General features: G+C 41.1%; 1 protein-coding gene across 1 annotated transcript in view; it reads left to right on the top strand.

Moving 5' to 3' along the window:
• The window catches only part of VWC2L (von Willebrand factor C domain containing 2 like), a 148,292-nt gene extending 140,237 nt beyond the window's left edge, over window positions 1–8,055 (top strand). Inside the window, exon 4 of the mRNA XM_037042001.1 lies at window positions 4,907–8,055. Within this exon, the coding sequence (XP_036897896.1) occupies window positions 4,907–5,055 (149 nt within the window). The 3' untranslated portion in view covers window positions 5,056–8,055. The remainder of the gene's footprint in view (window positions 1–4,906) is intronic.
• The last annotated feature ends 9,608 nt before the right edge of the window (window positions 8,056–17,663 follow it).

Below are 17,663 nucleotides of genomic sequence, written 5' to 3'. Positions count from 1 at the left end.
ATAGTGACACAATGCACTTCATGGAATCAGTGCCTTTACTTTGCAATAGCACACACATGCACACACACACTGACCTACCTAAAATACTTAATAGCTTCCCATGGCTTTAAGAATAATGATAGAAATCATTAACACACCCCAAATCTTTCCATTTACCCACAGCCCAGATCAAGCTCTCCGTTACAATCTTTCACAGCTCTCTGATTCTGCCCTTCAAAGCACTGATTTCATGTAACACATTTGCTTCTTCATGCGACTGATATGATGTTTAACATCATAAGCAAGCATATATCTATAAGATGTGAAATCAGATTGGCTGTAAACTTCCTTTTCCATATAGTTCCTATGCATCCATTTATGCAGGAAATGTTAGGGTTTATCAAAAAAAGACAATTACAGTGAGTGAGGTGAATCAGCTCTGTTATCACAATCACAAATATGACAGACTCCTTCCTGTTTTCTCCTGTTTTCTTCAGTTCTTGAAGCTGGAGGAGATCATTCCAAATGCCTTTTCTCTGGTCACTAGATATTCTGTGTAGATGCTTTTATGGGCTGCTTTTGTGAGGCTGAGGTGAAAAGCAAAAAAAAAAAAAAATATTGCTGATAAGGCAGTGCTCCAGGCTCCCACAGCTACCTGGCCAGATTGGTCTTCCTTATAAGATTTTGAATGATTTCTATTATGGAAAAAATGTCTGTAAACTAGTTTTTACTTTATAGGTATGCAAAGTAAGTGCTCCAAACAACAGGGAAAATTATTCATGTCTCATGGGAAAAATTTTTTTTAATGTATGAGAATTCCTACACTGCTCTTCTCTCTCTCCTCTCTTGCTCTAACTCCCAGTAAAGATTTAAGCCGCAGTTCCCATTGTAATGCATTTTCAAAAATATGAACTTTTTCTGAGACTAGACAATATGGTCCCCCATTTGTATTCAGGTCACGGAGTGCTTGCCTAAAGTCACATTTATAATTAATTGTAGAACCACAACTTACACCAGGTCTCCTGAGCAGCAGTTTCCTTTCATTCACAACCAGCGGGAACTGCTGCCCGCGAAAGACCAAAGTCCCTTACTGCAAGCATCTTCTCCACTATAACTCCCTTTTCATTGTTAGGTAAGTTATGTTTTCTGGATACACAAACTAAAACCAGTAGATCTGATACAGATCCACAGAAAAACAGTCTCACGTCTTCCTAGCCATCCCATTTCTTACCTCAGTATGTGTCCTCAAACAAAAACCAAGTGGGCTTCCAAATTCTAAATAGAAACTCAGGATTTGGGCAAAAAATGGGACTGTGTGGATTCCAATAGGTCAGGGAGGTTTGACTTCGTACTCCACTGATGCCACTTACTAGATACCTGATTTCACACAAGTCGTTTTCCATCTCTGAGGCTCAGGGAGCTGAGGATGCAAATGTGGACCTTATATGGTTTATTGGAAAGAGTAAATGAGATGAGCTCCTGGCATGAAGTAAGTGCTCAAGAAATTGTCACTGTTTCCTTTCATTAGTAAATGTCTATGCCTATATTACGAGGTCTGCCATCTGCATGTGCGAGGCCTGAGCTAAAAGATCACAAAATTTTGCTTCCAGCATAGAGCTCATTTGTTCATCCTGTGCATTCAGTGCAACAAACACATACCGAGTTTTTAATATCTGCTGGACACAGTGTTAGGCCTGGACCTTAAGAAATTATAGATATTCAGTTTCTGTTTTCAAGGAGCTAATGATTTAAATCATACCTGACAAAGGAGACGCCCCGTGTTCCCAAAGATCTCTAAGAGAGAAGAGCTCCCTACACTGATGGGAGACCTGCCACACTCAATTCTCGGCTCTCTGAGCAATTTGGGCATGTTTACAATTCCTTGGCAATCAATGTGTCTCCATTTTCTCTTATGCTAGCCGTCAGAAGAAAGAACAGTTGGTCACCGTTTTTCACCTAATAAGCCTTCATTCCCCGAGAGTTATTGAGTTATTCCTCTGTCTTCTCTTTCTAGATTAAATAATTCCAATCCCTTTAACCTTTTCTCAGAGGTCCTATTTGCCAGCCTTCAGTGTAATCATTTTCACTGCTCCCCTCTGGAGTCTCTCCAAGTCTTCTGCATTAAAATACGTTGCTTTTGCTATTGAGTTCACTCTTCAAAGTGTCTTATTCTTTCACATAAACCAAGACAAAAGACAAGCAGCTCCCAAATAAAAGGAAGAGAACAGACACAAGGGTAGATTTCTGGTGTAAGGAATTCATGTAGAATTCTCACACGCTCAGAGAAAATTAGCATTTACTGCCACCACTATTAAGAAGGACAGGCCAAAACCAAAACAGTTTCTACATTGTGCCAACCATTAGGTCTCAGAATTATCTAAATTACTTGTATGCAGATAAGACTATTAACAATAAACTCTAGGCTTGCTCGAGCTATGCCTAAAATTTTCAGAAGGGTGCTAAGTAAAAATCACTATTAATAAGATCAAGCAAGATTTCGTGATTCTGTAAAATACCTCTCTGACTGCCAAGGAGACCGTAGAGAAGTCACCGTGTTATTCACAGGCAGTGCCTTTGAGGGTCAGTCCTAGCAAAGTGCAAAGACTCTTTCTTTGCATTCTGTCAATCAATATAAATTAATATTTCCTGAGCTGAGTGCAGCAAATTCTAAATGACTCCTAAGAAATGATGTATTGAGGCTGATCAAATACACACTGATCAGAAAACGGCACTGACATAGGCCGAAAGGGCCTATGAAAGCCAGAACCCTAGCAAAAATAGCTCCTCAAGACGTGCGTGATGACTTGTCAGAGTTCTTACTTTACCAACGAGATGCATCTGACCCCTGTGAGCCAGCCATGTTCCTCTACCCACTCACATGCAGTGAAGATTCTTCTGACAAATTTCTAAATCTCAGGGAGCTGGGAGTACATTTACCGAATAATATTCTGCCTTTTTAAGGGAACGCTTTGATTTGAAATCACTGTTTAGACATGGTTTTTTCATCCCCCCACCTGGAAAAGTTAAAAAGTATACAATTGGGGTAAAGAGGATTGGTTGGAAGGAGAGAGATGGGGAGAGAGAAACGGCTACCCTGTCTGGATGATTCCTGAATAACAGGTGACAGTCATCACCCAGTGTGATTTCTGAGTTTGGCTCTGGCCAGGTTTGACCGAGAACTGGCTGCGCTGAGAGAGGTCTGTTGAGAACAGCCATGGCAGAAGCAGCTCCCTTCTGGAAATGCGTCCTTGCCAAGTTCTCCGAAGACTCCCTCAGTTCTGGTAGCAGAACAACTTCATGATTTGGTGTGGCCTTTTCCCAGGGAAGTATAGTCCCGAAGACAGTTGAATCTCTCAAACAATGTCTAAATCCTAAGACTTATGAAATTGATACAGTGATCCTTAAATAATCAACAATTCAAATGGCCAGGGGCCTATAACCACAGCATCATAAGAAGCGGCCTCCTGGGTAAAGGTAGAAGTTCACTACCTGTTTAATTGTCAGCCTTGAACTATTATATCTTTCCGACTTTCACAAGTTCTCCATGTCCAGTCAAATGTCTAAGATGTTTGTTCAACAGAGTGAAGGAAAGTTGAAGGTACATGAATACCTCTGGGAACTGCATGCACAGCTGAGGTCTTGGAGTTCTAAAACAATGGGTGGTGAAGGCCATAACATATTAAATAGTTTTCCATTCGATAAGTAGACCTTGTTACTTAGTAGTTATCATTTTTATAAAAGCAAGATTCCAGTTAGGAAGTAGACTACAAATTGCCCATTTTATTCGTTTGAGAGTAAATATAGTCTTGTAAACTCTTATGAAGGGGTAAGAGAGGGAAAGCGGGGCGCCGATATTGACGTGGGCTGCCATGCTTCTTCCCAGTGGCTGTGGCCAGTAGCCAGGAATGCGAGTCAGTAAATCTGACTCTGTGTCCCCTCTCCTTCTACCACATACTTCAGAGACATATCAAATTATTTCAAACAAACAGCGATATGCACTGCCCTGCTATAATCCACTGCACCCTCAGAAGCAATTTTTATTCCATTTGAATCTGAGAAATAGTATCGCCCACATGGAATACTGGCACTTGTACACAGGGAGGGTTAGAAAAAACAAGTAAAGGGAAAGTCAGAGACAGGAGATAAAAACAAGAAGTGAGAAACTGAGGCTGGTGAATTTTACAAATGTCCATCTACAGTAAGCAAGTGACATTTTCAGTAGAGAGTTTCTGAATCTGGAAAAGTAAAATAAAATTCTGGTTGACTTTCAAAAGCCATTCTTTTAAAAAAAGAAAAACAGATAGCCAACAGATTAAAGGAACTCCATTTATAAAAATCAAATGAACCTCTAACAAAGCTTGTTTGGGACATGAATAAATCATCTGGCCATGAATTATTCATTATTATCAAGAAACAAGCTGGGGATTCCAGGAACCAGGCTTAGGGAGGTGCTGAAACTGGGGAGTGAGTGAGTTCATCATCTCATACTCACCCCGGGGAGCCAAAGAACAGCCCACAGGTACCATCTTCTGAGGCAGACCTTGCTAGACCCCCACGCAAGTTTCAGAGGATGCTTTGACAGCTTTTATACCCCCAAACCAAAAGCAAATAGCATTTAACCCATAAAAGCTTACTTTAGAAAACCACATGTACTCAGTAACAGACAATAATATTTTCTGAGCATGGACTCTTTTTTTTAAACGCATACTTTACACAGGCAATACTGGCTGTAGGCAACAGACAGTAGAAGTGGGAGGTTTTTATTTAAAGGAAATGGCTAGAAAATCCTTTCATGATAAACTGTTCAGCGTAGTCTTACCTCCTGATTCATGGTATTGGGGTTGGATTTTTTAACTGGTGTTGGGTAGGGGCAAAAGAGGGCGCCTCTCAGATTCAATCAAATAATCAACGCATGTGTGTGTTCCAGGTCCAAACTGCTTTGCAGGAACGACCATAATTCCGGCTGGCATTGAAGTGAAAGTGGATGAATGTAACATCTGTCACTGTCACAACGGGGACTGGTGGAAGCCGGCTCAGTGTTCGAAACGCGAATGCCAAGGCAAGCAGATTGTGTAGAGCAAATTCCCCATCGAGGACGAGCTCTTAGGAGAGGACGCTATGGCTTCGACTCTGCACACATTTGAAACAAAACAGGACAAACAAACAAACTCCTGCCAGCTACAACGGGGTCACCAGCAAAACCTTTTAGGGTTGACAAAAGTGAATATTTTATTGAGAGGAAATTTTTCTCTTTCTCTCTTGCTATATAAAATATATAGAGTATATAGCTACCGAAACCACTTTTGTATTTTCCATGCTTGATGGTGACTTGACAACTGGATTTCTGGAACAAAAACAAAGATACAGCCTTGTCCAGGCTCCTGCTCCAATGACACCTCTAGCCTGCCAGCTCACCACCCACCGAGTTCACTCATTTTTACTCTCCCATGCGCCACACATGGCATTTTTCTCTTGTAGCATTTCCTTTTCCCATTTAGAGTCTAAGGGGCCAGATTTCGCCACACAGTAAAGTTTTGAGTTGTATCAAACAAGCTTTGGTAAAGCAATGGCAGGGTGAGGACCCTGCCTGACCAGGAAAACCAAAAGCATCCAACCAATCAATTGCTCCCCTCGAGTGACTCATGCCCCGCGGATGGAGGAAAGAGAAGCGCACACAAGTGAAACACTGCTGGGCAAGGCAGGGACCTGGTGCTCAGTGCATTGTTTGGGGGCTTCCAATTTCATTCTTACAAACCATAGATTTCATCTGCAAAACCTTGAAACTGCCAATCAAAAACTAGTATGTGAAGTACACCATGAACAGGACTAAAGAATCGAAAGGAGACAGGTATTCAAAATTGTAGCATTAATCACTAAACTTTCTCATGATGCTGAATTTGAGTTCACTTGTAACTAAACACACTCTAAACCCACTGTCAGCTGGCACTATACATACCAGAACCAGGGTGAGTAGCCCCACTGTGAATCTGAATCCTTCTGAACACTACTGGCTTTTGAGTTCAAAGCCAGTAGGGCACGCAGGCAGTGTTTATGGTTCAGGACCATGATTGCCATGTTAGAGTAACGACCACTCAGCCCTATGTCTAAAATGCAATTCAGGACACTCTTTCCACCTCAAGTGCTGACTTAAATCAAAGATTAGGGTAGAGTGAGTCTTGCACAATACAATTCCACTTCTTGAACATTTTTAAAAATGTATATATTAGATACTGACCAATTAAAGTGAACCTTTGAAGAGTCTCAAGGTTGCCCTGGTAATGCTGCTAGTATAGTAACAGAAAAAAATAAAGTACACAGGGTATCTGATGCCACCTCGAGTCAAGTGCAAATTTAGCAATTCTGAAACCACATGGCATAGTTAGTTGCTTATCCTGCTTTCCTGTCAAGATCTGGTAAAGTCCTTGAGGAAACTTTAAGGCTGTCTTCATTATCATTGTTCTTTCCCTTTCTTCTCCCACCCAACCCGAGCTTTGCCATGACTCCTGTGGAGTGCCGCATCCTAGAACAAGGTTTCTCAGCCTCAGTGCTATGGACATTTTGGGCCAGACAATTCATTGTTGGAGGGCTGTTCTGTGTATTCGTAGGATGTTTAGCAGGATTCTTGACCTCCATTCACTAAATGCCAATAGCAACACCCTAGTAGTAACCACAGAATGTCTCCAGACATTCCAAATGTCCCTGAGAGATGGGGGAGTGGACAAAATATCACCTGGTTGAGAAGCACTGGTTTAGAATAATCGGTCAAGAGTGGTCTCTGCCAGGGGACACACCAGGAAGCTCTGGCTGAGCCTGTGGTTGGGGGAGCCTCTGAGCCCTTTGGTACGTGCACAATCAGCAGCTCTGAGGGGGGGCTCAGTCTCCTCCAAAAAGAGTGATGCTTCTCTGCCGTAGGTCCACCCTCAGGACACACAGTTCTTAGGTCTCATCAACTGGATTTTCATTTAAAATTGTCAATCTCTCGTCCCTGGAAGCACCTCCTTTCTTCAAGAAAGAGTTGTCATCCCAAATTAACGTGTTGACGAGTTGGACCTGACACTTCTCACGCACACTGTGCTTGTGTTATGATACAAATAGCCATGCCGGCACCATGCAAGGAAGAACACCAAGCCGTCTTCCCTTAGAACACCAATTTGCAGTAAGGTTGGTGCCTTTCAGTTGCCACCATGGATACGTCACATAGACAGCCATGAATCATTCATGAACAACTCTGCATGATTTATTCCTGCACTCCACAGTCGAGGCATTCCATACTTCAGCTGGTGTCTAGACGGAGATGTATTACAGAGCTTGCTTTGCCCTGAGGTTGTCTGCTTCCAGCTTCAAAAAGCCACACTCTTGGAAAGAAATGATAAAAATTCAAAAATGACAGGAATAAGGTTGGAAACCCAGAAAGCATCATTAATGGAGCCGCGTAGCCTAGTACCCTATGTGTTATTAAGGAGCTACCATGTCCTTTTTAGAAAACAGAGAGAGGGTGCCACAGGGAAGCCAGAGTGCAGGAATTCTGCACCAAAGTCTTGGCACCACGAGAGTCGTGGTGAGAACTAACTACGAGAAGGAAGTACAATACCCATCCAGAGACTCTCTTCAGAGAGTCTGCAGAGTGAAGGCTGCCCCACGGCCTCTGGGACCGGCCAAGAAAGGGATTTGTTTTTTATCGTTGTTGTTGGGTTTGTTTTTTTCTCTCAGTTTCACTGTCAGCTGTTTCCTTTAAGACTCTGTGGCACTGACATCTTTCCCCTTTTAGGGAGAGATGAACCTCTACTGTGACAATTTCTCAAGAACCATAAAAACTGGCAACTTTCTTCTACCTGGGTCATTGAGGAATCCTTTCCAAACTCTGAATGACAGAGTTGTGGTCTCATCTGTTGTCTTTCTTTTTTCCTTTGAAGGCTCTGCCTGCCACACACTGTCACCTCTCTCCTTATATTCCTCCTCCACTCCACCTTTGGTTCTCGGCTTTAACTACAGCTATGCTTAAATAAGGGATCAACAGCCTGTTTGTCAGCTGATGCCTGTCTAGGAAAAAAAATTCAGTTTCTAAAATCTTTGAAAAATGGTGTGCCTGAAAACTAGTGAGAAAAAATAAAAACCTAAACACTAAACTGTAAAAAGGGGATTCTAGCAACAATATTTGATGTGTAAAGAATATATTATTAAAAAATTATTTTGTTAAATATAAAGTGTGTTAACCAGCAAGCATTGTTCGTGGTCTGTTTTCCTTCCTGAATCTCTCCCTTCTCCCTGCCCTCATCTTTTAACGACTAATTCTCAGTGACTTCTGTCATCTGAAAGTACATGTATCATTAGCATTATATTCCATTAGAATGAAGTGTTAGCTTTAGCATTTGCCTGTGTGCATTTTCATTTTTCATAATACAAGGCAAGGCTGCCTTGGGGGTCAGAGAGGATGCTCAAATAAAGCAGCAGTGAGAGCGTGCCAGGAAAATATTTTTCCTGACGGGAGTCCATACACAATGCTGGTGATAATCTGTAATTATTGAGTGCTTGCTCTGTGGCAGGCCCCGTGCTGTGCCCTGAACCCACAGGGTCTTGTTCATGCCACAGAGCACACCTACAAGGGGGTGGGGCTCTTTGGGGGGGATCTCTGCTTTGCTGTCGAGGAAAGCAAAACACAGGTTAATGTGTCCAAAGTCCTAGGGTAGGCAGTGGCAAAGCATGCATTTTGTATTATAAAATTTTCCAACACACACAAGAATCAAGAAAAGAGGATGAGGAACCTCCATATACCCATTGCTCAGATTCAACAGTTACTGAGATTTTGCATAATGCTTCATCTACTCTTTTTTTCCTTTGAGGATGTTAAACCAAATACCAAGCAAGCATTTTGTAGTTTCATTCCTATATCTTACAGTAATCATCTCTCTAAAAAGAAGGGCTAATTTCTTACAAAGCCACATGCTGTATTACCAAAACCTAAAAAAAAATTAAGAATTCCTTAATAGCATCTCCTCTCCAATGCATATTCAAATTTCTTCAGCTTTCTAAAATATGAGAAGCAGGGCTATGTGCATGGTCCAAAACAACCCCCAACACTGCATTTGGCTGTAGGGCCTCCGAAGCCCAAAGTGGGGTTTGAACCCTGCCTACTGGCAGCTGTGGATTCAGGCTTTGCTGTTATTGGAGAATTGGTGATGGGATACTGGCTCTTTTAGAGCTCCACATTAAACTCCCTTCCAGATGCTGAATAAGGCGTTCTACCAATTGACCTTCAGGGGTCAAAAAAGAGCCCAGAACAGGAACCCTTGCGGACAACCAGCCCCCGGGGTGGGGGGGGTGCTTTTTTATCTGTACCTCAGCCTTCCTCTGGGAGTAACAGCAAACTGTTATTTTTCTTCTCTTCGAGACACACATACACCAGCTCATACAGAGTAAAACAGAACAATAGCGTATAAATTGTCATCATCTTCTGCACTATTGGAGGAAGAAAGAAAAAAGCCAGCCACCGAGGAAACATCAGTGTGGAGTCCCCATGCCCGTATGCACGCCGCCATCTCATCACCATTTTCCTAAAATGAGATTACACATTTTTCCTTTCCCATTTCCCATGTGTCCGATTCTCTGCTCTCTGCGTGTCCTGCAGGGGATTGTTTACAGTTCATTTCTAATTCAAGTTTCATGGGAGAGCCCTTCAAAGCATAGGAGAGAAGGCTATGAACTATGACTGCCCTGGACTTGTGGTTATTGGAGGGTCTATGTTGGCACTATTACACTTTTGGAAAGACAAATGTTGTCTCTGAGCAACCTCACTTATACTTTCTTCCCGCATTTGTAAGGGATTTATACCTTGAATCGAGGTGATAGTCTTATCAGTGAGCCCGTGGATAAGACTTGGTCCTCCCTGATCAACTGTCCACGTCTAGAGGGCATGCTGCTCTTTCGATGAATGAGACATAACTGGTGCCTTCCTGCCTTTCACAGAGTAAGAGTTAAATGAATTGAGTTAAAGGGATTTTTTCATTTAATTTTAAGGATTTAACATTTTAGATTCCAGATATGTTCCATTGTGGTAATGATTTGATGGCTGTTTTTTTAAGGTGGAAAAATGAATAAATATTTTATGTATTAAAGAACCAGAGAGTGATGGAGGAAGAAGACAAGTTAGACATGTTTTTGATTTTTTTATTACTAAAGCGTGTTAGTAGAAGGGAAACTATAGTTAATAAAAAGTAATTTACAATTTTGATTTCAAAAATTCCACAGAATGACAGAGAGTCTACTGTGTAGGGGAAATAATTTCCCAGGAAAATCACCTAAGGGCGTCTCTGGGTCTAGCTTCTTACTTAAGTCATTTATCTATTTTGTAAGATATAAATGCCATATTTTGTCATGTATAGTGTGAATTTCTTTTGCCCAAATTTTTTAGGGAAAAATAAGGATGAGCATTATGCATGGGTCATACTAATTCAGTATCTACATAAAATGCTTCTCATTTTTATTTATGCTTATGTGTTAAAAGTGTAACTCTAGAAAGCAATGACAATATTCATATACAAAACAATACCCCAGAATACTATAATTGGGTTTGTTTCTAAATAGAAATAAGTCAATAATTGAATTAAAATGGAAGACTTTTTTCCTGAAAGTTTGGGCCCAAACTATAGGTGTGTGTTATACTTGAAAGGCATTATACATGGCAAACATGGTAAATAAATGTGATTCCACAACTTTCTTTCAGTGCTAGCTTAGTGCTGAACATCTTTTGTCTGTCAAAATTGTTTATTAGGTCTTATAAGGGAGCCCCAACACAGACACACACACACACACACACACACACACACACACATATATCAGGCAACCCCTAATATCCTAGTATAAACCACATTTTATACGGTACAATGTAAACCCTGTTCTTCTTTTAAAAAATGGTATAATGACGCTAATATAATATAACTCAGCCTCAATAACTAACTCATGGCTCATATTGTTTCATGCATTACCTCTTGTCTCCCCAGAATTTTTTTTAAAGGGTGATGGGTAGGGGAAACAAATCAATGGGAGTCAAGCGATAGCTTTTTTTTAAACAAAAATCTTGAGCTTGTAGTTCTTTGAAGCCCAAACTCCAATTTAATTAATCCCCGTACTTACATTGCTATCTTGCTTTGAGTAGGGGCACATTTTAAAAGCTATGCTTTTAGAATTAACTTTGAGTTTTAAAACTCTGCATATAAATAGCTGTGTGAGGTGGGTGGAGTTGGGAAAGAATTTGGACATGAACCTTGGCTACCATTTCTTAAGCCCCTTCTGTGTGCCAGATATTTTATTGGCTACTTTGCATGACACGATGATACATATTTATTAGTTCAACCATATTCATAACCACTATGAAATTTTAAATTGGCATTCCCATTTATAGACTGGAGCACTGAGATGCAAAGATATTTTATAATTTTTCCCAGTAGAAAGGGACAAAACCAGCTTTTTATCCTCAAGAAATTTTAAGTCTTAAACAGAATACTTCCCCCCAAATAGCTTAGAATAGAACATGGAATATACAAAGAGCCTGTTTTATGTTAGCTGTTCTTAAGAGCAGTGGTATTATGAGATACCTCATGGATAAGATAACCCTCTATATAGACTTTGTAGATTGGGAACAAGTTAGGCAGGTAGTTAGGGGATAAGACTGTATTACTGAAGAAAATGAACAGCATTCCATGGTGTGACCAGCAGTCTGGTCAGTGTTGGTGTTGTGTGAGTGTCAAGTGGAGATGGGGGTTAGACGCAGTAAGAGATGAGTCCAAGAAGAAACCCAATTGTTAGGCCCTGGAAGATCATGCTGAGGAAATTGGATGTGATTTTTATTGATACTGTGAACTAATTAACATTAAAAAGAGGCTGAGATGGCCATATTTGTGTCTTAGAATAGCAATTCTCATCCTAGAGTGGCAGATTGGGGTCTCAGGTTCAAAGGTGAGCACACTAATGAGAGGCAGTTACAAGAGTTCTGGAAAAAAATGGTACGGACGTGATCCTGTACTGGTGAGACCCAAAACAACCAGTTGGTGCAACAGGACTTCACAGGAAAGCAAATGGGAATTCAAAAATTAAAGGAGCCACTTTAATGATTAGGAGGATGTTGATGCTAAAAGCAACCCATTACTCTCATTGGGGTTGGCACGTAATCTCATTTGAAACTATGCTGGAGATGCTAGCATAAACCAGGTATGTAGGATCAACCTCAAATGTGTGTGCATCCAGGGTAGCTCAGTCTGTTTGTATTTGCCAATTCTATTTTCATCTTGGTTTGAATGATTGCTATTTGAATAACTAGTTCCCTATTGGTCATACATTTGTTCATCATGTTCTTGAAGTGAAAGGCAAAGGTTGTACTGACAAGAATACAAAACTTTTCACTAATTTGTGGCAAATGTTAATGTCACACCAGAGTAAAATCAAAGTTATTGGCATATTGCTATACACACTGCTTATGCATTTCCAACACCTCTTTCTGCCCATGACCCATCAGAATATAACATGTCAATTATATTTTTATATTGCTGTTGGTCAGGTTCCTGGACATTCTGAAAAGGTTCTTTAGCCACCCACTGTGACTCTCTCTCATTTTTCCCCAGGACAGAGGGAAATGAATGGCAAATTAAGTCCTGGGGGAGCCTTTTGATTTGAGATTGCCAAAGATGCCCACCCTGCCCCCATTACATTTTTCTTCACCTTTGTTTGTTTTTTGGTTTCATTCTCCTCTTAATTAATCACAACATTGGGCCAGCCAGAACCATTAACTGCATTTCTCATTTAGACCTTTCAGAGATGCAACTGCAGATGCAATTTAATTTGTTGACCCATGATCAATAGCAATTAATAGCATCTCCTTAATCTTGTTGAGAGGTCTGGCTTTGGGTTCTAGTCACCATCATCTCAAAGAAAGGTACCCAGGTGTGCACACACACACACACAAACAGGTTGCTTAGCTTCTAGGCAAGAGCTGCCCTCGACCATCCACTTTTCTCATGACTCAGCAGCCACTTCCGAAGTCGCTGTTTTCTAGGGCATTCTCAATGATTACATTGAACATCAATGATTTCAATGATTACAATGATTTTCATCTGCACTCTGTTATAAGGTTCCTCCCTGAAAGCTCATCGTGCCGATGTTATGGGTCAGGAACTCCAAGAAAAATAGTATAAAGTCCTTTTCTAATTCAGAAAAAACAGATTTGATGTTTTAAGATGCATTATGTTAATAAAGTCAGTGCTCAAACTTTTGGGGACTTCTCCTTGTTGTCTTGTGGCTCACCCAGTCACTATAATCCAGTCTTTTTCTTTTGCCTGCCAAAGTAATTAAAGAGTTTACTCATTTCCATGAATAAATGGTGACAGGAGATTGGACTTCCGGTGGTAAGTACACATGCAGTATACAGATGATGTATGATAGACTTGTACACTTGAAACCCATGTAATTTTATTGATAAATGTCACCCCAATAAATTTAATAGTTTTTTTAAAGATGGAATACAAAAGAGTAAACTATAGTATACCAAAAACAAAGAGTTTATTCAACTAATAAAAAACTTTCCAGCTGGGAAATGAGGCACTGTGGTTAAACCTCAGTCAGGCCTTTTCCCCCTTGCTCTCAGGAGCTTTTGGCCTAAGGGGGCCAACAACGAAGCAAGTCCACAGTAACGGAAGGAGGTGCTGGGCTCTAGGAATAAACAGGTGCATCGGGAATATTTACAAAACACAGTGCATCAACCTGGGCCTGTCAGAAGGCTTCCTGGGAGATGGAACTTGTAATACAAGTTTCAAAAGAGGAATAGGTAAAGAATGAGGGAAGTAATCAATGCCCTCTTATAGTGTATAAGGTGACCATGTGACTGTCCCATTTTGCTAATATTGAAATCCATCCAAATTAGAAAACATGAGCCTAGAACCAAGACAAGAGCTTTGAGAAGATTGAAAGAAAGAAAGAAAGAAAGAAAGAAAGAAAGAAAGAAAGAAAGAAAGAAAGATGAGTCACCTCTGTATTGTGAAGGAATCACTTGTATGTCTGGGTGCCATGGGCCCTTCTTCTCTAGACAGGCAAACTTTGGAGATATTGTGGGTCCAGTTCCAGACCACAATAAAGTAAAATATCACAATAAAGTGATATATCACAATAAAGTGGGTCACACAAGTTTTTTGGTTTCCCAGTGTACATAGTGTGTACTATACTGTAGTCTACAAAGGGAGCAATAGCATTCTATCTAAAAATAAAATGTACGTACATAATTTAAAATATTGCTAAAAAATGCTAGCCATCATCTGAGCCTTTGAGTCTAAACCTTTTTGCTGGTGGAGGTGCATTGTCAATGAGTAGTAATATTCTGAAAGGAATCTTTTTTTCTGAGTCGTAGGCCTCAACAGTGGGCTTCAAACATGTAATAAACCATGTTGTAAAGAAATGTGCTGTCATCAGGGCTCTGTTGGTCCATTTATGGAGCACAGGCAGAGTATAATTAGCATAACTCTAAGGACCCTAGGGTTTTCAGAATGGTAAATGAGCAATGACTGCAACCTAAAGTCACCAGCTGCATTTGCCCCTATCAAGAGAGTTGGCCTGTCTTTTGAAGCTTTTGACGCGCGGGGCATTGACGTCCCCTTCCTAGCTATGGGATTTCTTGATGGCGTCTTTTTCCAATACGAGACTGCTTTGTCTACTTTGAACATCTGTTGTTTAATGTAGCTACCTTTCTTAATTAGCTAGCTCTTCTGGACAATTTGCTGTAGCTTTTACATCAGCACTGGCAGCTTCAACTTGCGCTTTTATGCTATTGTTTCTTTCCTTGAACCTCCTGAATCAACCTCTGTCAGCTTCAAACTTTCCTTCTGCAGCTTCCCCATCAATCTCAGCCTTGATAGAACAGGGGAGAGTTAGAGCCTTGCTCTGGATTAGGCTTTGGCTTAAGGAATGTTGTGGCTGGTTTGATATTCTATCCACACCAGTAGAACTTTCTCCATATCAGTAATAAGACTGCTTTGCCTTCTTATCATTCATGTGTTCACTGGAGTAGCACTTTTAATTTCCTTCAAGAACTTTTTCTTTGCATTCACAACTTGGCTGACAGTTTGGTGTAAGAGGCCTAGTTTATTGCCTGTCTTGACTTTTGACACGCCTTCCTTATTATGTTTAATCATTTCTAGCTTTTGATTTAAAGTGAGAAGCGACTCTTCCTTTCATCTGAACACTCGGAGATGATTGTAGGGTTATTAATTGGCCTCACTGAATACTGTCCAAGGAACACAAAGGCCCAAAAAGAGAGAACAGCCGGTCACTGGGGCAGTCAGTACACACACACAACATTTACAGATGAAATTCACCATCTTTTGTGGACAGGGGTCATGGCGCCCCCAAACAATTATAATGGTAACATCAAAGCTCACTCGTCACAGATCACCATAACAAATGAAATAGTTTTTAAAAGCTTTTGAAACACTGGGAGAATTACCAGAATATGATGGAGACACAAAGTGAGCAGATGCTGCTGGAAACATGTCACTGACTCGTGGTTCCCGCAAACCTTCAATTTGTTTTAAAAAAATGCAGTATCTGTGAAATACAATAAAGCAAAAGCACTAAAGCCAGGTATCTCTGTAGTCCATTCACTGAGTAGCAGAATTCCCTCTACTCAACCCAGCTGTGGGGGCCTGGCACACCACATGTTACCAAAATATGCCCCTGCATCCCAGGAGGAATTTGTATTTGCATTACAGCGACTCTTCCTATGTGGTCCCAGGTTCAAGGGTGGAATGGAAGGCTGCCACCCCCGACAAAGCACCAAGAAACAAGCAAGAAACCTATTTCTGAGCAAAACTCCCTTTTCAAATTTTAGGAAATGACTGTATGAGGATGGCCACGTGCTCTGCAGATTCACAAGGCTAGTCTCACAGTCAATTGTCAAGAAAATCCCTCTATCACAATTTACAAACAGGCCACACATAGCTGCCAGGCAAAGTCTTATAGGTAAGCTTTGAGAATATTGGGTACGTACTTATAACTTGTAAATTATAAATACAAAATGTCTAAGGTACACAGGTGCATATATCTGTATCTACACGCCAATAGTGCAGTCTATATGCTTATAGAAATGTAACCTGCAGAGACCTCAGGGTGGCCTGAGAGCTAGGCCATCAAGTTCACCCGCAGGCTGCATCGCCTTAGGGCTGGTTCACTCTTCTCCCACTTTTGCACCTGACAGTTGCAGGCTTATTGAGCCTCCAGTGATTCTCATCCCACCTTAGCCTTGTTGTAGGGCACTTCATTGGTTCTGCTCCCTCATAGATTTCATTTCCCATCTAATCATCTGTGGCTCGTGTGGTCCATCGATTGCAGAGGGAGGTGGAACATGAGAAGCCAAGGAGAGTTCCAGAGGGGAATAAAAATGAACACCTATGGAACCTAAAGTTATTACAGTGATGATAAAATCTATGTATTTAAAAAAGAAAACAATATCGCTTATTAAACGTGCAAGATATTAACATGAACATACAGTTGGGGTTTGGGGTTTGTTTTTGTTTTTGTGTTTGCAACTGAAGAATCATATCTGCTCAACAGGCCTTATCTTCCAGTCACCTGCTCTGTTTCCTGTCTGAGGTGGCGCTTCAGGGCACCACTCCTGCAAGATGAACAGAGAATGACTTCCTGGGTGTCTGGATATGCATGAGGATATTTTCACGCAGCTAGAGGAGAATGTTCTCCAAGCCACTTCACTTGTTCGCAGGAGACATGCTCCTGTCGGGTTGGGTGGGTGGGGTGCTGCTTTCAGGTCTCCAGAGAACCCAGCAGTGTCTCAGGAAGTTCTAATCACTCGGTTGCTTGCGTGTCAGGCTGGCAAGTATTCTTCTCTCAGAAATGTCAGCTTTAATTGCCTGCTGTGCTTTAGAGACCCACTCGGACCTTTCTGCTCATGAGTTATGGAGCAGCTCTACCTGGCAAGGCACATTTGGACATAAACAGTAGGAGGGGAGGCCCAGCACCACTCATGAATGAGAGCAGAGACAGCCAGGTTCCATTTCCCACTCCCTTTCTGCCAGCACAGTGCCTGTCATCAAGCCAGGTCACTGGCTACCAAGACTCCAGAGACAGCTGCCTATAACGGCATCATTAGTACACTCTGATGGAGTCTGTTTTTTTAAAAAATATGCAGCTATTCTCCAAAGAGTAGGGAGGCCAGGGTCCAGCAGGGAAGCTATGAAATAATATCCCTGGAAATCGCAAAGTAACTTTAAAAATAGGGGAGATGCACAGAATTTAGATATTTCACAACACCAACGTAACATGCAATGTAACATACTTCCCTTCCTTGCACTTGCAAAAGTAAAATCAGAATATACATCTGCAATCACATATTCCATCCCATTGATTTGCTCTCACAGGAAATGGAAGGCTAGTCATCAAACTCATATGCCTATTGAAATGGTGTCAACTCAGAAAAATATTCGTTGTTTACCATAAAATCTATTATTCAGTACATATAAATTCACAGTATGTAGACTTGAGTATACAGCGGCATACAGTTCTCTTTAACTATCTTCTAGAGAAATAGAAGGGCACATTGGAAATGCATCATGCGTGCAATGAAATACAACCTAGAAACCTGTTCTCTTACCCTCAGCTGTGATACACAATGAAGGGCAGATTTTTAAAAACTA

Source organism: Sturnira hondurensis, unplaced genomic scaffold, assembly GCF_014824575.4.
Source record: "Sturnira hondurensis isolate 20B ecotype Veracruz unplaced genomic scaffold, ASM1482457v3 Scaffold0003681, whole genome shotgun sequence".
Taxonomy (NCBI): Eukaryota; Metazoa; Chordata; class Mammalia; order Chiroptera; family Phyllostomidae; genus Sturnira; species Sturnira hondurensis.
The sequence above is the reverse complement of the archived record's forward strand: the minus strand, read 5'-3'. Positions and strand labels throughout refer to the sequence as shown.